Source organism: Sarcophilus harrisii, chromosome 5, assembly GCF_902635505.1.
Source record: "Sarcophilus harrisii chromosome 5, mSarHar1.11, whole genome shotgun sequence".
Taxonomy (NCBI): Eukaryota; Metazoa; Chordata; class Mammalia; order Dasyuromorphia; family Dasyuridae; genus Sarcophilus; species Sarcophilus harrisii.
Window position 1 is genome coordinate 227617315 of NC_045430.1, and position 23388 is coordinate 227640702.

General features: G+C 34.6%; 1 protein-coding gene across 10 annotated transcripts in view; it reads left to right on the forward strand.

Annotated features, from left to right (window-relative positions):
- ABI1 (abl interactor 1) overlaps positions 1-23388 on the forward strand; it is an 88700-nt gene that overhangs the window by 21815 nt on the left and 43497 nt on the right. For all 10 annotated transcript variants that reach the window (XM_031939839.1, XM_031939840.1, XM_031939832.1 and 7 more), the window contains exon 2: positions 17826-17993. In XM_031939839.1, coding sequence (XP_031795699.1) covers positions 17826-17993 — 168 coding nt within the window. The remainder of the gene's footprint in view (positions 1-17825; positions 17994-23388) is intronic.

Genomic DNA, 23388 nt, shown 5'->3' on the forward strand with positions numbered 1-23388 from the left:
ATTCATTGGAGAACCTGAAACAAGTCTCTGATCTCAGAAGGCTTAAGCTCTTTTAGGAGAAACAACTGATGTGGGAAGAAGGTGGGGGGGGGGGGGGGGGAAGAAGGAGGACATTGGATGGCAATTATGCTGAATGTTGAGGAAAACCAGAAATTTCAGGAAGTGCAGATGAGGGAAATACATTAGGGCTATTCCAGCCCAAAGGGACAGTCAGATGCAGTGCTATAAGAGTTACTGTTGTATGTGAGGAACAGTAAGACAACCAATTTAACTGGACCTTTGTGTGCAGGAGGGGCAATAAGGTAAGTATAAAAAAGCTGGAAAAGAAGGTTAGGGCTGGACTGTGATAAGCTTTAAATATCAAATAGGAGTTTGCTTTTGGTACTGGAATTATTTCCACAGCAGTGATAATTAAACCTTTGAGATACTGAGGAAATAATAGTAGAAGATGAAGCAGATTAATTTATTTTTATATAAGTATAGCTTTTGCACAGCAAAATGTAATGCACTATCATCCATAAGAATGAGGCATTTTTGCATGCAACATTTCTGAGCAATCTTGGCATTCAAAATTTATAAGGAACTGGCACAGATTTATTAGTGTACAAGCCATTTTCTTTTTGCTAAGTGGTGAAAGTATGTGAACAGGCAGTTCTGGAAAGAAGATACACAATACTTGTCACATGAAAAAAATTTCCTAATATGTGACATATTAACACAACTCTGAAATTCCATCTGACTTCCATCAAGTTGACAAAAGTAAAAACTGACAAAATTCGGTGCTCCTGGGTTTTAGTAAACAGGGATGCTCTTTTATATATTGAAGTTGTAAATTAGTCCAAATCTTTTTGGAAAGAAATATAAAATTAAGAGGGAAATTATGAAAATGTGGATACACTTCAAAGTTCAGTGATCCCACTCCTGGTGCTATTATGCTCCCAAGGAAGTTAGTGACGGAACAAAAAGATTTATCTGTGGACACTCTTAGTATCTTGGAACAAACTAAATATCCATAATTTTCAAATAGTTGAAAAAAATTTAGTGTATAAATATAAGCGACCTGGAATATGAACTCAAAGAAAATCAGAAAGATAGTAATACAGATTAAGTGATGCAGTTAAATGATGAAAAAGCAGAACTAAAAGAACATTTCATGTGTATATTGATATACTTATGTGGCAAAAGACTGAAATAATAGAAAATTCACATCAAATACATAGGATACAAGGTTAAAAAAAAGATTAGGGATATAATGACAATTTGAAATTAGTGCATATATTCATTGAAGTAGAATTAACAATATGTAAATAAGAAAAGTTAAAGCATTGCTATCACTTAAGTCTGTTTTTGTTCCAATTTATATATTGTTTCTTTTATTTTCTTATACCCTTGTTCATCTTTGAATACATTTACTTTTCAATATAAGTAACTAATAATATCTGTTTTTAAAAAAAAGTTAAATTGCCGTCAGCAAAGTCTTTGTGGCAGGACAGAAAAGATAGGGCCTTTCTGAGAACTTTTATACTCTCCCCTTTTCTTTGTCTTGACCATTTGGGGGTAAGTATACAGGTCTGTAGGAGCTCCAGTTATCAACCCTTCTAACCTTATGTTCCTGAAAATTAGGAAAACTAACAGGGTCTATTTAATTAGCTGCATAATCCCTCGTATTGAGACTAGGTTGATTGTGGCTATGACAAACGAGAGCCTAGGTGATTCTGCCATCCACAGTTGGCAAGTGATAGAATTGTAACTTGCTGGTTTTAAAAAATTAGAGGTTAGGGTTCTTTCTGCTGTCCTAGCCTCCTCTCTCTTAAAGATAACATTCCCCCATCCCCAATTACATGTAAAGACAATTTTTAATGTTCATTTTGAAAAAAAAACATTTTGAGTTCAAAATTCTCTCTGTGTTCCCTTCCCTTGTAGAGTAAGCAGTTTGATATGTGGCCTTCAATTAAATTAACATCATATATATAGAAAGATTTCCTTCACCATTTACATTTGAACAACTACAGCCTCTCCAAGGAAGGATTGGATTGATTCACCCAGGTTTGCAATGCTCAGCCCATCCTTGATCCTTCACTTGACCTTCCCTTTGTATCCAGTTATTTAAGTGATTTTATCTCTATAACATCTCTTATCTTTCTCTTTTTATATGACTGTTACTCTAATTCAGGCTCTCCATCACCTCTAAAGTCAGTAGTTATATAGAAAAATGAGTGCATTGGAATGGGGAGAGGATAGAATGAGACCAATTAGGAGGCTGTTGCAATAGGTCAGGCAATAAGTAATGAGGGTGGTGGCCATGAGACTGGTTTGGCAACAGATTAGATGCATGGGGTGAGGCAGAAATGAAGAGGATGACACTACTGTTGGGAATCTGATCACTAGAAAGATTACCATCTGCTTTTCTTGCTAAACTGATTTGCTTGGTATTCTGTCTCCATGTCTGGAATGTAGTATCTCATGTCACCATTTTAGAATCCCGAGGATCTTTCAAAATTTAGTTCTAGCACCACTTTTTATATAAGGTTATTCTGATCTCCCTAGGCTTCTGGTGCCTCCTCAATAACTTGCAATTACTTTTTATGTAGTTTTATTTTTTTAATCTGCTTATATGTATACATATTTTCTCTCAATAGAATGTAAACCTCTTGAGACCAGGAACTATTCATTTTTCTTTTTCTTTCTTTCTTTCTTTTTTTTTTTTTTTTTTGCCATTAGCATGGTGCTTAAAGCATAGTAGGTACTTGATTGATCATTTTTTTGGGGGGGAGAGGGGTGGGGAATTTAAAAGAAATAAATCAGTGCCATTCTGGCCGCCTTCTTCTACCTACCTATCCTCCAAAGCTTGAAATCTGTCAGTAAAAAAAAAAAGTTTAATTCTACAGTTTTCTCTTTTTTTTATTTTTATTTTTATTTAATAGCCTTTTATTTACAGGTTATATGCATGGGTAACTTTGCAGCATTAACAATTGCCAAACCTCTTGTTCCAATTTTTCACCTCTTACCCCCCCACCCCCTCCCCTAGATGGCAGGATGACCAGTAGATGTTAAATACATTAAAATATAAATTAGATACACAATAAGTATACATAATTCTACAGTTTTAAAGATAAAAGCTTAAACTACAAGAGGTCTAACATGTTGATTCAAACTTTCACATGTAATTAGCAAGTGTCAGTGACTACATATGAGGTGAACTTTAGGGTATTGAAATGGAGCCTAGTGGGGGTGGGAAACAGAGCAACCTGTGCAGAAGGGAAGTCTAGGAAAAGAATTCATTTTGGCTGAGGTTCAATTTCATTTATTCTATTTGAATAGGACAAAACTCTTTTAAAAGATACTATTATTCATCAGGTCTACAAAAGCTTTTTAAAAATTTATAAAGTTTGAAAAGTTTTTGTTTGTTTTTAAGTATTTTAGGTTTATAAAGGAGTTTTGTTTCCAGAATATTTGTTAATTGAGTTACCACTATACTGACCTATTTCTCACACTGTGGGATACAAAAGGAGTATAAGAATTTGGTTCCTGTGTCTAATTCAGTTCAGTAAATACTTAAGAGCATTTGTGTGAACATATTTGCAAAGATAGAATTCCTGCTTTCCTGGTATTATACTACACAGGTTGTATAACTAATCCAAAATATATCATGATAAGTGCATAAAAGAAAATAAGAGCCAGTACAAAATAGTCCTTGGGCTTTTGAATTTGAGCTTATTCTTGAAGGATGGATTAGGATTAGAATTGAAAAAGTTTTGGGTAGATTTATTCTAAGGATAGGTTGTAGGCAAAGACCATTGAAGTGTTTTGAACAGAGAAGTGATTTGATCAATCAGATCTTTATAGAGGGAAGATTAATCTGGTGGATGAGGGAGCATTGTGATTATGGAATGGAATAGAAGAGAAAAAGATTATATTTTTGTAGACTGGTTTGAGAAACGGTTACATGGTTTGAGACTGGTAGAAAAAAGGTGTTGGAAGTGGAGAGAATTTCTGAGTTAGAATACACAGTACTTGGAAACTAGTTGGATGTTAATAGTAAAGGAAAAGCCTGTCAGGGATGACATCAAGCTTTTCAACATTCAGAGTTGTGTAAATAGTGGTGAAATTGGGCAGAAGTAAAGAAGTTAGGGCAAAGATAAATGGGGATTATAGATATATGGATTTCAACATGTTTTGAGTTGATGGTTTATATTGCAGGACAAGGTCTGGCTTTGAAATAAGAATTGGGAGAGTTATCAATAGAAAAGTGATAATGGAATTGCTTGTTAGGTAGTTATTGTTGTTTCTATTGCATCTCCATTTGGGATTTTCTTGGCAAATATACCACAGTGATTTGCCTCCCCTCCTCCCCCCTTTTCTTTTTAAACTCCAGCTCATTTTATAGATTAGGAACTGAGGCAAACCAGTGACTTGCCTGAGGTCATGCAGCTAGTATACATCTGAAACTAGATATGTATTCAGAAAGTTGAGTCTTCTTGACTCTGTGCACTCTTACTACACTGTGCCACTTAGCTATTCAGTAGGTTAAAAGTACATACTATTGAACTTGTCAAGGGAGAGAGTTTGGAAGTGGGACCACTGGAGTGTCTCCCTGAGTAGGTCATTATGGCAGGATATTGAACCCAACCTCTTTTCTAGTGATCTGAATGGCATGATAGAGGCATTTCTTCATTCATACTTTTCTACGTAAAATCAAGAGTAGTTTTAGGAGAAAAAACCTAACACTACAAACTTTTTATATATGGGGAGGAAAATACTGGATATGAACTTAAGAAAACAGAATCAAGTCTACAAACATTTATTAAGCAATTAATGTATTGTAGGCATGGTGGTTAGTGATGGGGAAACATTTTGGCAAAAAAGACAATTCCTAATTTGGAAGAGCTTACACTATAATGAAGTAAAACAACACATAAAAGGAATGAAAAAGAATGGGGGAATGGAGGACATCTAATACCCATGGGAATATGGTGGCAAAGTCCTAAGAATGAAAGATGGCCTATTTGGGCCATTCCTTCAAATGAAGGCTGCAGAAGGAACTCAGTAGTGGAAGAAGGGTAAGATTTTGTGGGAAGAAGGAGAAAGCAGCTGGAAGCTCAGTGGCAAAAGCCTGAGAGCGCTAGGGAAATACTTCAGTTAATCTAATTATATCTTAAAACTAGAAATAAATGTTTTGCATTACACATCAAACAAGCATGTAAAAAATTGCCAAAGGATTTCCCCAGACCTCCATGCCTCAACATTGTGATTGAATACGCACATATGTTGTATGTTATTTGGATCTAGCATACAGATATCTAATTATAATTGAATAATTATATTCAATCTGAATTATGAACTATAATTATAGGTATTATCCAATTTGAGTTATTGAGTTGAATTTTTTCAAGAGAATTCCAATCCCCAGAAGAAAGGAAAACTGCTATTTTGGAAAGAATGGTTAAATGAAAGAGCAATTATGCCTTTCTATGACCATGGGTATATAACTAAAGGCTTGTTTTGTCTGGAAACTTTTGCTAAAATGAATTTGCTGAAAGGAATTTTGTTCAAGTTCAGGTAAATTTTTAATTTATTTTTTAGTTCGTGTCCTTGATAGTCCTTCCCTGAATGGTAATTTATTTCGGTGACTCTGCTTGTACTATGAATAATATATATGCTGCACTTAGTGTACATAATGCTTTTCTTCACCCATAAAAATTAATCAATAATACATTCCAGACTTCATATCTAAACATGGTGGTAAGGCATTGGTTAAAGTTAGATTAGATTTTTTTTTAAATCTTGGGAGTAAAAAGTACTAGATAAAATTTAAAGAAATCTTGAACAATTTTTCAGTGGTCCTGAATCTCATGGTTTGACCTGATATGAAACCTTACTTATGTCATAGATTTTTTATTCCTGATAAAATAGACCAATCGGGTAAATTCCCCAAGTGACCATACCAGTTTGAGATCTATTTGACCAAGCTTTGGTTTAGAGTACATGAGGGATCAGTCACTGCTTTTTTCTGTACGGCTTTTGAGCTAAAATAGTTATTTATGTTGTTAGTGAACCATATTTGGCTTGCTGGCCCATAGTTTGCTAACCTCTGCTTTAGATGAGTACTACTAAATAAGTAGTTTTGTAAACTTAGCCAGTTATTTATTGTCTTCACATTTCACTTAACTAGAGACAAAAATCAGCTAATACAGGGCACAGCTTTTAAATTTACTTTAAAGCTAGGATATGTTATCTCACTTTTTCTTTTAGTGAATCTTCAATAAATATAACATTTTGAGTGCCACTGTGTAGAAATTAAGTTTATTGTAATTGTGCTGCTTTTTGTAACAAGTGAATCTGTTCCCAGTCCTCTACTATTATAAATTGCCGTTCTCACTAAAATAGAATCAAAAGACAGATATGTTGTGGTTAAACGGATGCGTCAGCCTAATATTTTCTTCACAGGTAAGTAAAAAGAGTGGGCTTCATCTTCTCAGACAAGAAAGATCACTTCCTGTGACACTTGATTTGCTTTTGGATAATGATACTAAGTATAAACAATAGATCACCATGAAGAGAAGTAGATCATAAAAATGAAGTAGGTAAATTTAATGATGAACTTGATGAAATCTTCTAAAATAATGCTTAGTGACTTGAGTGTGAAGGTGGGCATAGAGGAACATTGTAATGACCATGGAAAATTTTAATTTGCAAATTTCATGTCTTTATGTATATGTAATCCTATATGAAGATACTGGACATGGAAAATAACATTATTCAACATGAAAATTGATATGGGAAAGATTCCTTTCTAGATTCCCACCCCCTCCTAATTAATGTAATTATCCTTTAACTCACAAATCCTGGTCCCTTTGTATTCTTATAGAAGATCCAGACCTGTCCCAGCCCCACCCGGATCTGAGCCAACTTTGGGACTATACCCAAAAAGCCACTCTAGCTAAATCTCCTATTATAAAAGGGCCACGCTGGGAACCCCCTCTTTGCAGAGGTCCCAAACATGCTAGCCATGTGAGGACCCTCTGTCCACTGGACCCTCTATCTGGTACGCTCCTTATCTCTACCTTTATGTATCTCCTTACTTCTAAACCCAGTAATAAACCTCTTTTATCAGTCTAGCTCTCGGGCCAATAAATGCCTTTATTGGGGACTCGCGCCGCTACTAGACCTCATTTACCACCATATCCTTGCACTGAATCCAAGGGGGTTGCAGGGGAGCTCTGTTTGACTCCCTGTACTCCAAACCTGCCACTAGACCTCAACTAAACCCTAATTTCCTTTAGGTACTCCAAATCTATACCTCATCAAAAATGATTGCTTTTTTAATAGATTACTTTGCCACTGTTATGGTATGAATTTGGGGTAATCTCAGAAGGCACTAAGATTCAGGAGGACTGGAAAGGCTTCTTGTAGAAGATGAGAGTCCAGCTGAGAACTTGAAGGAAATCAGGGAAGCTAAGATGCTAAGAGAAAGAAGGAAGGGGTTCCATATAAGAGGAACAGCCAGTGAAGACACTTAAGAGAGTTGGGACACTCAGTATAATATACAAGAAAAAATAGGGAAGTCAGAGTATAGGGAGGGGAGTAAGGTAGAAAATTGGAAAAGGTAGAAAGGAATCAGATAATGAAGCGGTTTAAAAGCCAAACAGGATATTATATTTGATCCTGGAGACAGAGAATTATGAACATATAACTAGAAAAGGAGGTGGGCTAGACATGTAATAAAAGTAAAAGATTTATTTACAGCTCTAGTTTTATATTATTATGCTCAGGGTTATTTTGAAAACAATATTTTAAAAAATCCAACAATCCTAGAGTAAAACTTCTGACTATTGCACAGACCTTTTTTAGAGAAATTAGGGAGAAGATAAAGACAGTAATAGGCTAAGATTTGAAACATGGAAGGATTGTGAGCTGCATATACTGAAGAGATATTATATTTGTTACATTAAGTATAATAGCAGGTATTTAGACATTACCTAAATTAGTAATTTGTCAGTCAAGTTTTCTTTTATATTTAAAAAAAAAAAATAGGGTCAGCTAGTTGGTGCAGTGAATAGAACACCAGCCCTGAAGTCAGGAGGACCTGAGTTCAAATCTAGCCTCAGACGCTTAACACTTCCTAACCATGTGACTCTGGGCAAGTCGCTTAACCCCCCAATTGCCTCAGGCGGAAAAATAGAGGCAAATATATTACTTTTGTATATTGCAAGCTAAGATAAACACAACTTTAAAAAAGTAATTGTATATAGCATATGTCACATAGGTCAGTCTTTTACTTTAAAAATATGCTTCAAAAAATAACTAATAGGGAGATAGAACACCAGCCCTGGAGTCAGGAGGGATGGACACAAGTTCAAATCCGGCCTCAGACATTTAACACGTCCTAACTGTATGACCCTGAGCTAGTCACTAAACCCCAATTGCCTCAAAAAGAAAAAAGGACCAATGTTAAAAATAACTAAAAGTTTTTGACATTTGTAAATTTAAATGAGGCATTCTTTTATTTACTTTTGATTTTAACACCTGCAATTTTTGCCTTTTTTGTTGTTAATTTTTTTTGTGACTTGTGATAAACCCCAAATTATTTTTAAACAGCAACAAAAGAAATATTTTTATATTGGGATAATTATAAGCTTGACAAATTGCAAAGTGGTAAAACTTGAACAAGTTGGATAAACTAGGTCAGACTTTAAACTTTAGCACTCCATGGCTGCATACAGACTCAGCTATTAAATATCCTTGATTGAACACTTACTATAGATAGGGAAGGAAAATAAAGAACCCAAATTTGACACATAGAGATTTCATAAATGTGTAGCTATTATTAAATGGAATTAAAATAGGTATTTGTCATTCAAGACAAATCCATTAGTAGATTCTAAGTAGTTACTTTGTGATTCTCATATTTTGAAATTTGGGGAATGTGGTATGATGGAAAAACTATCTTTAAGGTACTGTGAACCATGAAGATGGCAGGTGAAACATTATCTAATTCCTCATCTGTTGATATTTTGCCTTTTCTTACTGGCTTGTGTCAGAAAATAATTATTCTTGCTTTCCTTTCAACTTCATTAATTTTCTTGATCTGAAGGATAAAATAGGTTTTGATATATTAAATACACCTTTTAAGATCTTGAATTTAGAGCTGAGAGGTCAGTTAGTCAAGTTCCTCATTGTTATCTTCCATAGGTTTAATTATCCTTTTCTATTCAGGTTTAATTATCTCTCTGTTCAGGTGATTCTTAGTTCCATATCCAGCCCCAATTTTGCTCCTGAACTTCATTTTTGTATCACCAACTTTATCTGTCAGGTGCACATTTCAGACTGAATGTCCTGGCAATATCTCAAACTCAACATGTTCAAAATAGAACTCATTGTTCTCACTCCCCAAATCTTCTTCCAAACCGCTCTATTTCATTCAGAAATAGAGTTCTGAATAGAGAGACCTCATTCAGAGGTACCACCATTTTTCTTTTCTAGATTTGTAACTTGGTATTATCCTTGAATCCTTCTGACTTAACCTAATCCCAGATATTCAGGCATTTGTTAAATCTTGCCTTCTCCTTCCATTTCACATAGTCAGCACTTTAGTTCTGAGTCTGTGAATATCCAGATATAATGCCTCTGAATTTTACTTAGCCATATTTGCTTATCTGGATCTCTGCTTTTTTTTTTTTTTTTACCTGCAAAGTGAAAGGATTTGATTGATGCCTTCTGTCTCTTAAATCTATGGTTCTAGACTTTTTTTCTGGCAGAATTAGGAAGTTCAGGAATAGGGAAAGGAGGACTCAGAGCAAAATTATTGAATTTGAAGTTTGGAAAAAATCTTGGTGATCATGTAGTCCAACCTGTATAGGTATAATAGCAACCTGTTTTAGTTTTGGAATTCCAGTGAGGTGGGAAAGGCTTCAGACATCCAAAGGCTCCCAGAAAAAGCAATGTTTAGGCTATCTGGATCATTTGTAGATCCTGAGATTCACTGTAATAATATGTATTTAGAAAATGGACACATCTCCCTTTCCTTCCTTTGTCAAGTGGATGAAGTATACTCAAATAGACCTCTCAGATATTTTCATTGCAGGAAATAATGCCTTTTAGATACTATTGCTGAACTTAATTATGTTTTATGGTTGAAATGGATAGATAAACCATCTTTGGAGTCAGGAAGAACTGGATTCATGTGTTGCCTTTTGATGAATCCTAGTTGTATAACTGGGCAAGTCACTTAACTTAGAATTATAGGCAACTTTTTAAAGACTGAGTTGCAGAGACCCAAAATTCCTTATCTAGGAATTTTCTGAAACAATGAAAGATTGGGTACAGTCCCTCTTGTAGCTCTAACTCTTCTAGTACCTAAGCCTAACTCAAAGGTATATGGAGAATTTTAAGGTCAGATTTTTTTTTTCTCTTCCTCTTCACTGAAATGTAAATATTTTTAATCGCAGATGCCATGTGTACAATTTCTTTATAAGTCTTATTCAAATGAATTATAGTTTAAGTAAATCTTTGTTTAAAGAAAAAGGTTGGAGAGGTTTTCTTCCTTCCATACTTACTTCAACTAGATTTCTCCTTGTTGTTTTCTTATGCTAATTTATAAAAGATTCCTGTAATGTTTTGTTATATTCAAATAAAGTTTGTAAGTGTTAGAATCTTATGAATAAATATTCAGCCTGCTTTGAGAATTCTATTGATAAGATGATTCAACTGAGAAAGGAAGTTCCCAGATTAATTAAGAAAAATATAAAATGATATTCATGAGTCTTTGAACTCCTGATGTGCTTCTCAGTTTATCTTTTCTTTCTTAAAAATTCTTTCCTCATTTAACCTCAGAAACACATAAGGATTATCAGGATATGACAATAATGTATAGAAAATGGCATTTGAAACACATATGCTTCCTAATTTTTAGTTTCACTTTTTGAGAGGTACTGTTGAACAATGAAAAAGATTGTTCAACTTGGGGGTTTAGATGTTGGACTTCAGATTTTACCTCTACTTTTGTATGACTTTGGGCAAGTTACTTCACAGTGTGTGCCCTACCCCAAAAAGGGAAATTTCATAAGATTGTGAGGGATAAGAATTTGATAGCCTGAAGAATAATATGTTTAACACATCTATTTCTCACACTAGTATGTTATTGAATTTTTCATAATGGGAGAATTGAGTGGGCCCAATATTTATAAGATTTTTGTCTTGAATATTATATATAATACAGACACAAAGTAATTTGCCCCATCCAGTTATTGGTTGGATTTTTTTTTTCCCTAAAAATGATTTAAAACGTCATAGTGAATCAAAATTTCTGGGTATCGATGGCTCCATTAAAAATTTAGTTTTTCTGTTTTATATGAATGGAGTGTGTGGAGAATAAAATTCTGTAATTTGACCATAAAATAGCTGACACTAATACCTGAACTAGAGCAGAAGTTGTTGACCATTTTTGTGTCATGGATCCCTTCCTGGCATTATTTTTAAAATTTCATTTCATTTAATTTTTTATAATAGTTTTTTATTTTTTCAAATGCATGCAAAGTTTTCAACATTTACCTTTGCAAAACCTTGTGTTCCAGATTTTTCTTCCTCTCCATTCTCTTCTCAACTCTTCCCTACACAGCAAGCAAGCCAATATAGATTAAAGGAAATAAATTTTATTGAAAATTATTAAACTATTAAAACAAATAAAAAATCAAAGTTAATGAATCCTAAGGTAAGAACCTCTTGAGTTGGAGGCAACTAATTAGTGAAATGGATAGAGCACTATCCATAGAATAGAATTAGGAAGAACTGAGTTCACTTGAGCCCTGAGACACTTAGCTGTATAACCCTGAATAAATTTTTTAATCCCTCTCTGCTTCAGTTAGCTCTACATCATAAGAGTTGTTCTGAAAATCATTTGAGATATTTGTACTATATCTATCACATGCCTGACATGTAGTAGGTGCTTAATAAATGCTTGTTTCTTTATGTTTTAAGGGGTTTAGATAAATCTTCATAAAATTAGTCAGAATTTTAGAGTTGTTGATGGTCCAAATGCAGCTGAACATAGACTTTTTGAAAGTTTAGAAATAGAGATTTTTTTTCTACTATATACATTTGTTAATCTTATACTATATGCACAACATTGTACCCAATAGATAAGAAGTACCCAAAAGAATTTCTGTTTTCAGAGAAGGCTTCATGAAGACATAGTGACTGAGGTGATCCTGGAAGGAAAGATACAGAGGCAGAGATGAAAAAGGAGTAATGGGGATCAGCTTAAATGCTATTTTCTTAAGGTTGGTAATTCTAGCATGGACAGGAATGAGGACTTGGATCTTCTTTCATACAGCTGCTAAAGTGACTTTTCTAAAGTGCCAAACACTACTATTGTAATGTTACTATTCAGGGACTCCTGTGGTTGCTAATTCTTTTCTCTAGGACCAAGTAATAATAATAATGGCCAACATTCATATAGCACTTACTTTGTGCCAGAAACCATGCTAAGTGCTTTACATTTATTATCTCATATGATCTTTACAATAATTCTGAGAAATAGGTGCTGTTATCCCCATTTTACAGTTGAGAAAACTGTGGTAAATAGAACTTAAGTGAACCGCCCAGGATCACACAGCTATTAAGTATCTGAGGACAGATTCATATGGTTTGAGGTAACAAACCTGTTTTCCTAAAGCAATAATTAAGTTTCTGGGAATAGAGTGCAAGTCATTTTATGTGTAGAGGTGGGCAGGGATAAGGGAAATAGATAGGAGAGGTAGAGTAACAGAGTAGAGCCTTGAATTTCAGACTAAAACTAAACACTAAACATTGAAGGATTTAGAGGTGAGAGTAGATAGACAAAACTGACTGTCTAAAATGAATAATGTTTGTCAGTGGCATGTGGAAGAGGGAAGAATAGAAAGGAAACATCTGCTAAGCTGCTACAGTTGTCCAGAAAGAAGCAATGAGGGTCTGGACTATACCAGATGGTAGCAATGACTAGAGAAAAAGCAAAAGCTGTGAGAAATTGTCAAGATAGAATCTGAAATTATTTGCAGATGAAGCAACACATATATGTATATATTGGTGAAAAATGGATACCTGATAGAAAATATTTTGTTTATTATGGGAGATGTTGACAGCTGAGGAGCACCAAGAAAGTCTCTGGTGTAGGGGAAGGGATTTAAATTTGGAACTTTCTCTTTATTTACTTATTTCATTAAAGCTTTTTAATTTTCAAAAAAGATATGTGTGGATAATTTTTCAACATTAATCCTTGCAAGACCTTGTGTTCCAATTTTTCTTCCTCCTCTTCCTATCTTATTCCCTAGATAGCAAATAATCCAATATATGTTAAACATGATAAAAATATGTTAAAACCAATAAATTCATGCATATTTATACAATTTTCTTATTGCACAAGAAAAATCAAATCAAAAAGGGGAAAAATGAGAAAGAAAATAAAATGCAAGCGAATGACAAAAAGAATGAAAACACTATGTTGTGATCCACCTTTAGTTCCCACAGTCCTCTCTCTGGGTGTAGATGGCTCTCTTCATCACTGAATAATTGGAACTGGTTTGAATCATCTCATTGTTGAAGAGAGCCACGTCCATCAGAATTGATCATCTTATAATCTTCTTGTCACCGTCTAAAATGATCTCCTGGTTCTGTGAGTGAGCAATGAGGAGTGAGGAGGTGAGAATGGGCATTCCAGGCATGGAATAGAAACAGAAGATGTGAAATGATATTGTGTGTTAAGCAGTAATAAGTAACTTAGGGTGACCATGCCAATTTGACATGAAGGCGAGTGAGAAACTTAAGAAAATTAGACTGGGTACAGATTGGGAACGTGTCAAACAGAAGGGCTTATATTTTATTCTAGAGGAGCAAGACTGGCATTGGAGTGTGGAGGGCCAAAAATTTTGCTGTGGTCAGATATGAGTTCTAGGTTTATCACTTTGGCAGCTGGGAGGAAGATGGAGTATAGAGAGGGCTGAGATGAGCTGGGAGGCTAATAAGGAGATAGAAGAACTGGCTAAGCTTAGAACCCTCCTGAAATTTACTTTTGATCTTAATAATTTGAAGGAAAGATAGTGTCGGTGGAAAACTTTTCTTTTTGTTTTTGGACAAGCGAAGAATCTGCATGTGTGCACAGTCATCATGCAAGGAGTTAGGAGAGGGATATAACAAATCTTGAAGAGAGAGTTCTGTAGAACAAGGAGAGGTTTAGGGTCAAGGGTGCTAGTGGAAGAAAAGGCAAAAATTAGCTTCGGTAATGAATTAATTGAAATAAAACTAATCTAAGTTATAATTGGAGAAAAATGATGCAGAAAGTGGGCCCTAGAATTCACCATACTCTAACATGGTGACTCAGTATGTTCCTGCAAAGAACTGGCAGATTTTTTTCTCCCTAGTTCTCTCTCTGGATGCAGATGGCATTTTTTATCCAGAGTTTATTGGGATTGTCTTGGATCATTGAACCCTTGAGAAGAACCAAATCTTTAATAGTTGATCATCACACAGTTTTGCTGTTACTATGCACACTGTATTCCCAGTTGTACTTATTTGTCTAAATCAGTTTGTGTAAATTTTTTTATATCTTTCTAAAATCAGCTCATTCGTCATTTTTTACATAGAACAATAATATTCCATTACTTTCATATACTATAACTTATTGAGCCATTTCCCAATTGATGGGCATCTTTCCAATTCTTTAGCAAATGTGTCATTGACCATTTCTTTGAAAAGCTTTCATTTCAGCCTTTGTCCAGTTTGGATGGACTCATTTTATTTAGTCCATTATTTGATTTATGTGCTTTACTGCTATTTGAAACCTGCTTCCTTTTTGCACAATATATATTATTTTCATTTTTGCCTTCTAACTAAAATATACTTGAAGCTCATTATGGCAGTGAATGTGTTTAATAATTTGTGACAGTAGTACACAGGTGGCTGGTACAGTGAAATGCATGGTTTAGAGCCCTAGTGAATTTGTTGAATTAAGTTATATCATTAACCTATGACTGGGTGTGGTAGTTTTGCATTTATTTTCCTTTTTCCCTCTAAAGGTATTGTTTGAACTATGACTGATGTTTGTACCTAACTGAAGTTTTTAGTGGTAACCTTCTTCTATTGCTTTTTTCCCCTTTTTACAAAATATTTTACTTTTCCCTATTACATGTAAAAACAATTTTTATTTCTTTTTAACCATTCCTTCTCCCTACCCTTAGATGGTAAACAGTGTTATGTAGGTTATACATGTGCAATCATGCAAGACATTTCTATATTAGTCATGTAAAAGGAAATACAGATCAAGCAAGAAGATTTTAAAAGTTCGTTTGCAGCCTTTTGTCAGGAAGTACTCAAAATGTTTTGAGGGAAAACAGAACTATAAAACTGAAACAAAGTACAGAACTTAGTTCTTTAGAATGTTTTTGTTTCCTTGTTTTTCCTCTTCTGCCTGGGAAGTTTACAGGATTTTCCTAGTCCATTAACTACTAGTAAGGGAGAGTAATGGGAGAAATTAGAATGTCAATCAACAAGGAATTAAAAAAAACTTTTTTTTCAACTTAATTTTTTTCTTTTTTTAATCAACAAGGATTTTTAAAAATTTTTACTAGTATATATATTGTATAATATGTACAGTACAATACAATATGTAATATACAATATACAAATATAATATATAAAATAGGATTTTATTTTTACTAGTATATGTTTGAATCAATTCCTTATGTCTTAGATAGCACACATTTATTAGAAGAACTTTATGCAGATATTTTTTATTCAGTTAAATATTTCCCTTATAATTTTAACTGTATTAATTTTGTTTGTGAATAAGCTTTGAAATTTTATATATATTGAGTTGGCTTTTAAAGATAGCCAGTAGGAAATTTTAATTGTGGGGACATGATTTTCCCACTTTTCTTCTGGATACTGTGATTTCACTATAAAGGCAAAGGAAAGACTAAAGGCAGATATTTTTTTTTTCATTTTTTTAATAGCCTTTTATTACAGGTTATATGCATGGGTAACTTTACAGCATTAACAATTGCCAAACCTCTTGTTCCAATTTTTCACCTTTTACCCCCCACCCCCTCCCCTAGATGGCAGGATGACCAGTAGATGTTAAATACATTAAAATATAAATTAGATACACAATAAGTATACATGACCAAAAAGTTATTTTGCTGTATAAAAAGAATCAGACTCTGAAATATTGTACAATTAGCTTGTGAAGGAAATCAAAAATGCATGTGTGCATAAATATAGGGATTGGGAATTCAATGTAATGGTTTTTAGTTCTCCCAGAGTTCTTTCTCTGGGCGTAGCTGGTTCAGTTCATTACTGCTCCATTGGAAATGATTTGGTTGATCTCATTGCTGAGGATGGCCAGGCATCAGAACTGGTCATCATATAGTATTGTTGTTGAAGTATATGATGATCTCCTGGTCCTGCTCATTTCACTCAGCATCAGTTCGTGTAAGTCTCTCCAGGCCTTTCTGAAATCATCCTGTTGGTCATTTCTTACAGAACAGTAATATTCCATAATTTTCATATACCACAATTTATTCAGCCATTCTCCAACTGATGGACATCCATTCAGTTTCCAGTTTCTAGCCACTACAAAAAGGGCTGCCACAAACATTCGTGCACATACAGGTCCCTTTCCCTTCTTTATAATCTCTTTGGGATATAATCCCAGTAGTAACACTGCTGGATCAAAGGGTATGCACAGTTTGATAACTTTTTGAGCATAGTTCCAAGCTGCTCTCCAGAATGGTTGGATTCGTTCACAACTCCACCAACAATGCATCAATGTCCCAGTTTTCCCACATCCCCTCCAACAATCATCATTATTTTTTCCTGTCATCTTAGCCAATCTGACAGGTGTGTAGTGGTATCTTAGAGTTGTCTTAATTTGCATTTCTCTGATTAATAATGACTTGGAGCATCTTTTCATATGACTAGAAATAGTTTCAATTTCTTCATCTGAGAATTGTCTGTTCATATCCTTTGACCATTTTTCAATTGGAGAATGGCTTGATTTTTTTATAAATTAGAGTTAATTCTCTATATATTTTGGAAATGAGGCCTTTATCAGAACCTTTGACTGTAAGAATATTTTCCCAGTTTATTGCTTCCCTTCTAATCTTGTCTGCATTAGTTTTGTTTGTACAAAAACTTTTCAGTTTGGTATAATCGAAATTTTCTATTTTGTGATCAGTAATGATCTCTAGTTCTTCTTTGGTCATAAAGTCCTTCCCCTTCCACAGGTCTGAGAGGTAAACTATCCTGTATTCCTCTAATTTATTAATAATTTCATTCTTTATGTCTAGGTCATAAACCCATTTTGACCTTATCTTGGTGTACGGTGTTAAGTGTGGATCAATGCCTAGTTTCTAAGGCAGATAATTTTGGACAGAGTTGTGGAACCTTGTAAAGACGTATGTAGAGTAGTGCTTTCAGACTCAAATGGGTCACTAATCTGTACATGAGGATCTTTGTGGGACACATTGATGTACTATCAAAGTGTAATATTATTAGTGTTTTATTATGTTTTTTGATTTTTAAAAAATGTTTCTCATTTACATTTTAATCCAGTTTAGACTGTATTTGGGATTGTTGTGAGCAACATATTTTAGACTTGTGATTCAGAGACCATTTCAGAAGATGAAGGTTATTGTTACTAAAATGTAAATTTTGTCTTATTGCTGATGTGCTTTTTTGGGCCAGTAATTATGGTTTTTTTCAGTGTAATTAGATGTATAATTTTGCTTCCCCATAGTATCCATTAAATTGTTTTGTTGTTAATATTTTGTTTTGTTTTGTTAATATTTCAGGCTCCAGATAAAAGGAAAGCACTAGAAGAGACCAAAGCCTACACCACCCAATCCTTAGCTAGTGTTGCTTATCAGATAAATGCATTGGCCAACAATGTGCTCCAACTACTGGACATCCAAGCCTCTCAGCTTAGGAGAATGGAGTCTTCCATCAATCATATCTCCCAGGTAATAATAACAAAAAAAAAAGACTTAGGTTTCTCTTTAGTCAATCTATTACAAAATTTTAAAGGGTAAAGAACTTGAAAAATGAATTGCTAGTTCTGTTGATTAACTGTAGACTGTTGAAAAACCATTCTGAGCTTGTTTTATATTCTATAAATCTTTCATGAAAGATTATTATGAATAAGCAATAATGAAATCTCAGAATATATTAATTGAAGAATGATACCTGGAGTGAGAAAGGCAGTAATCTCATTGTCGTGGTTAAAATATACCTTGAGTATCTTACCACTTTTATAATTTTATTTTGTTAATAGTTAAAAATTTTTATCTTGGAATCAAAAATTTCATATTTAGTTCATTCTTTTGGCATTTCTATTGAAACATTGATTCAAATACTCTAGAACCTTAGCATAGCATAATTCATTAAATACTAGATACAGCTCAATAGACCCTGGCTACGAGGGCATCATGTTGCCTAACAAAAATATATATATTTTTTGATGGATGCTTAGTATCTTAAAAAAAATTTTTTTTATTTTGCTTTTTTTGAAATCAGCATAATCAGTGCCTTTGTATCAATATTCATTGTTTTGGAAGTATACCCTCTCTCCATCTTTGGAATTCAGCCTTCTGTTATTTAAAAAAAAAAAAACTCCCCCCAAAATAACTAGTTAAGCAAAAGAAAGCATGTGTATGTATATGTGTGTGTGTCCGTGTGTCCCTGCTTGGCAAGACAGGTAAGGTAGGTATTATGGAAATATAATTTGGGAGGGAAACTATAGGCTGAAGGGAGCATTAGAAAAAGACCATGCAAAAGATGGTAGTTGAATTGTATCTTATAGGAAGAAAGGGACTTTGATGTATTCCAAACATGCTGGACAATGTAAAGTCATGGAGATGAATGAATAAAGCCTAGACTGTGGGCAGAGTACTTTACTGAATGCTGGGGATACCAGCAGGACAGTCTTTACTTGAGCTTACATTCCAATGTGAGCAGATAATGTGTGGAAGGTTTTAGCTGCAAGTCACATGGATGCCTTGGTTCTTAGGGGAAGGCCAGGGTTTATGCCTCTTCTTTAGTGTCCACAAGTGTTCCACTGGAAAAAATCATATTTATTTTTGATCTTGAACCTTTTCACATTGTCAAAGACTTTGGGGGTAAGAGCTTTCTTTGTTGGGACCTCTTTAATAGCTGTGGCTGTAGTTTTTGCAGGAGCAATTACCAGGTACATCCTGAGAGAGATTGTTTCCTAGGTGAGAGTTGAGGGCACTGGGCTGGAAGCATTGCTATTCCCAAGGCTCTTAGGGTCTTGGGTTCAGGCTCCTGGGCTGTTCAAACAAAAAGGAGATACTGGTCACAGCCGCAGTGGCAGCAATGGCAGGTATTGGACTTGCTTGACCCATCCTGCTTCCTTTCTCTTCCTCAGTGCCTCCCTGCTTCAGGGACACTGCCACACAATCAAGTCTGGAAAAAGAGGAAGGTCAGTTTGGGAGACCACATGCCTAGTGAGAAGGGAATGATAGGTTGGGTCCAGGTTGTGAAGGGGTTTAAAAATTATAAACAGAAAAGCTGATATTTTATCCTGGAGACAATATGAAGTTTCTGGAGTTGATTATGAGAATGGATCTGTACTTAAGGAAAAGTGGTTTTATGTGTGAGATGAACTGGAGTAGTGAGTGAGTAGGCAGGGGTGCCAGTTAGGTTGCTTTTGAAACAATGTGAGTATTAAAAACTTGGAGACATGGGGCAGCCACGTGGTGCAGTGAATAGAACACCAGCTCTGAATTCAGTAGGACCTGAGTTCAAATCCAGCCTCAGATACTTAAAACTTCCTAGTGGTGTGACACTGGGCAAACCACTTAACCCCAATTGCCTTTGTAAAACAAAACAAAACAAAAACAATGTGGGGACACAATATTTAGGTATTTAGGTCTTTTTATTAATAATGCTAGAATTTTGGGGCTTATATCCCAAAGAGATCTTAAAGAAGGGAAAGGGACCTGTATGTGCAAAAATGTTTGTGGCACCCCTCTTTGTAGTGGCCAGAAACTGGAAACTGAATGGATGCCCATCAATTGGACAATGGCTGAATAAATTGTAGTATATGAATGTTATGGAATATTATTATTCTGTAAGAAATGACCAGCAGGATGATTTCAGAAAGGCTTGGGGAGATTTACATGAATTGGTGTTGAGTGAAATGAGCAGGACCAGGAGATCATTATATACTTCAATAACAATATGATGATCAATTCTGATGGACGTGGCTCTCTTCAACAATGAGATGAACCAGATCAGTTCCATTTGTTCAATAATGAAGAAAACCAGCTACACCCAGAAGAACTATGGGAAATGAGTATGAACCACAACATAGCATTTCCATTCCCTCTGTTTTTGTCGGCTTGCATTTTTTATTTCCTTCTCAGGTTATTTTTATCTTATGCTAAGTTTGATTTTCCTTGTGCAGCAAAAATAACTATATGGATATGTATACATATATTGTATTTAACATATACTTTAACATATTTAACATGTATAGGTCTACCTGCCATCTAGGGGAGGGAGTGGGGGGAAGAAGGGGAAAAGTTGGAACAGAAGGTTTTGCAACGGTCAATACTGAAAAATTAATCATGCATATATCTTGTAAATAAAAAGCTATTAAAAAAATAATGTTAGAGTTTTAATAAAAGAGGTAAGTGGCACTCTTGAATGCCAAAGACTCTCATGGCAAAGACGAGTCAAAGCTTTTATGGCCTCAGAAAAGTGGGTGTTCCAGAGAGTGGCAGTCAACTCTGGTTGGTTAACAAGTAATGAGAGAATGAATATGAACAAGGAGCTGTGGAATTATTCTAATGAATTTTGATTATATCATTTACTTCCAAATTACCCCCAGTCTTGAGCAATCTCATCAAAAAATTTATCCCTATCTAAACCTGAGAAGAGCACAATGGGCTTTCTGAACTTAGATTAAATTCCTTTTAAGATTGGGTGGGGTCTGACCAGATCTTAGAGAATTAATTCAGTCTCATTATCTGTAATGTCCTTTAAGAGACTGAACTTTGAAATGAGGAGTAGAAAAAAGTGGAACTCTGAATCTTTCCAAATGATTAGTTATTAATAATCATTTCTCTCAGATGAGGTGAATAAAGGCCTAATGAATAGGTTTCAGATTCATAGCTTACAAAAGTCCTATATGTCTCCTGTACCAGTTTAAATTGTAATGGAGAATATTTAACAAAATTAACAAAAATACAATAGAACCATAGATATTAATAATATGGTTTTCTAAGTGAATATGGAACCTGCATAGCTCCTTAGCACATAGCTCCTTAGACTAGGGTTTGGGTACCAGAGATGTTATAGAATTGGAAATGGCAAGATTTAGTAGCCGATAAGATATATATGAGATCCGGGAAAGCTGAGAATAAAGCTGTTTGGAATTGGGAGCTGGAAAGCTAGCAATGTTTTTATCAAAAATAGGGAAGTTTGGGACATGTTGAACAAGAAATGTTTTTTGAACCTTAAGAGTTTGAAACGTCCATTAGCTGGTGGTATTGTGGGAACCGAAGCTCAGGGTAGTGATAGGGTTTGAATATAAAAATCTGTGCATCTTTTAAATTGAGATAGTTAAACCTGTGAGAGATGATATGATTAAAAAGTGAGAGTGATAAGAATGAGCCAGGGACAAAACCTTGTAAGAGACCCACAGTTATGGGCTACGTTATGAGTAAGGAAGAACAGTCAGATGGGAAGAAAGACAAGAATGGAGGAAAGATTTCTATTGCGTGGGTACTTGCTAGGCTTTTGGGAAGGTGGAGCAGCCTGGGAGCAATTGATTTGGCAGTCTACTGTTGTTGAAGCTCTTCAGCCAAAGACAGCAGTGGAGATAGAGAAGACAAATGCTTATTCCCTGGCTGTCCTGGTTGTGAGAATTGAATTCAACCATCTGTGTGTAGGAGTAGATGAGACAGATGATGGCAGTAAACTTAGGGTGAGGGGCCATAATACATCAGCAGCACAGGATTCAGGATTGAGAAGAGCTGTGATGGCAAACTCTGACATAGTGTTAAGAGAGGAAAGTGAAATCAGAGCTCAAGTTTTCAAAGTATCTTTTGAAGGTGATAGGCTTTTCTATTTTTTTTTTAATGATGCGTTCTTCACAATCATTTTCTGACATATTCTATCACTGAACTCTTAAAAAAGAAAAACCAGCAAAGCCACATAGTACAATGAAAAGTCCACTTACTCTGGAGTTGGGGCACCTGGCTCCTCCTTAGTATAAAATAAAGGTATTGACCTCGATGGCCTCTGACATCCCTTCTAACTCTTGATCTGTGATTCTGAACCAATCAGGTCAAACTGTATGCAAAATATTTCGAATCTTGGGCCTTTGCCTACCTTTTGAGAGAATGATGTTGCATCTTGTCCTTTGGGACTGTAGTTTATTTTACATGATGTTAATGTGAAAAAAGCCATTTTTTTCTCTGTTGTATTTTATTTTTCCAATTATATGTAAAGATAATTTTCAGTATTCATTTTTGTAAGATTTTGAGTTCCAGATTTTTCCTCCCCCCTTCCTTTAACCTCTTCCTTCCCCAAGACACCATATATTAGTCTCATAGATTATGCATCAACATATTTTCATATTTGTCATATTGTGAAAGAATTTGGAACAAAAGAGAAAAATCACAAAAAAGAAAAAGCAAATGAAAAAAAAGTTGAAAATAGTATGCTTTAATCCTCTATAATTCTCTCTAGCTGCAGATGGCATTTTCCATTTGGATCACTGTATTGCTGAGAAAAGATAGGTCTATAATAGTTGATCATCACACACTCTTGCTGTTATTGTGTACAATGTTCTCTTGATTCTGCTCATTTCACTGAGCATCAGTTCTTGTAAGTCTTTCCAAACTTTTCTGAAATCAGCCTACTCATCATTTCCTTTAGAACAATAATATTTCATTACATTCATGCACTCAGAAAAAAAGCCACTTAATCCTATCTTTTCCTACTTATTAAACTACATTTTGCTTTTATAAAAATAGGTTTGTTGTTGCTGTTTTTTTAAAAATATGGAAGAATTATACATTCTTTGAAGAAGATAAATGGCATAGAAGAATTTTTATATCTTATTCGTTTCCAAATAGTCTAATTTAACTTGTCTGAAAAATATGCAACTACTTTTACTGATTATATAAAGTCTTGAAGTTCCATTGGAGATTTGTCTTTAAGGCTCTGTATTGACTCTTAAAAGTTTTTTTTTTTTGTTATATATGACTTTCTATTTATTAATTGATGATTCCCTAGTAATTTCTGTTACAAAGGATTTTTTTGGTTGTAAATTTTTGATCTTTTGTTAGTAATTTATTGAAAACTTTTTCTTTTGCACCCACAAAT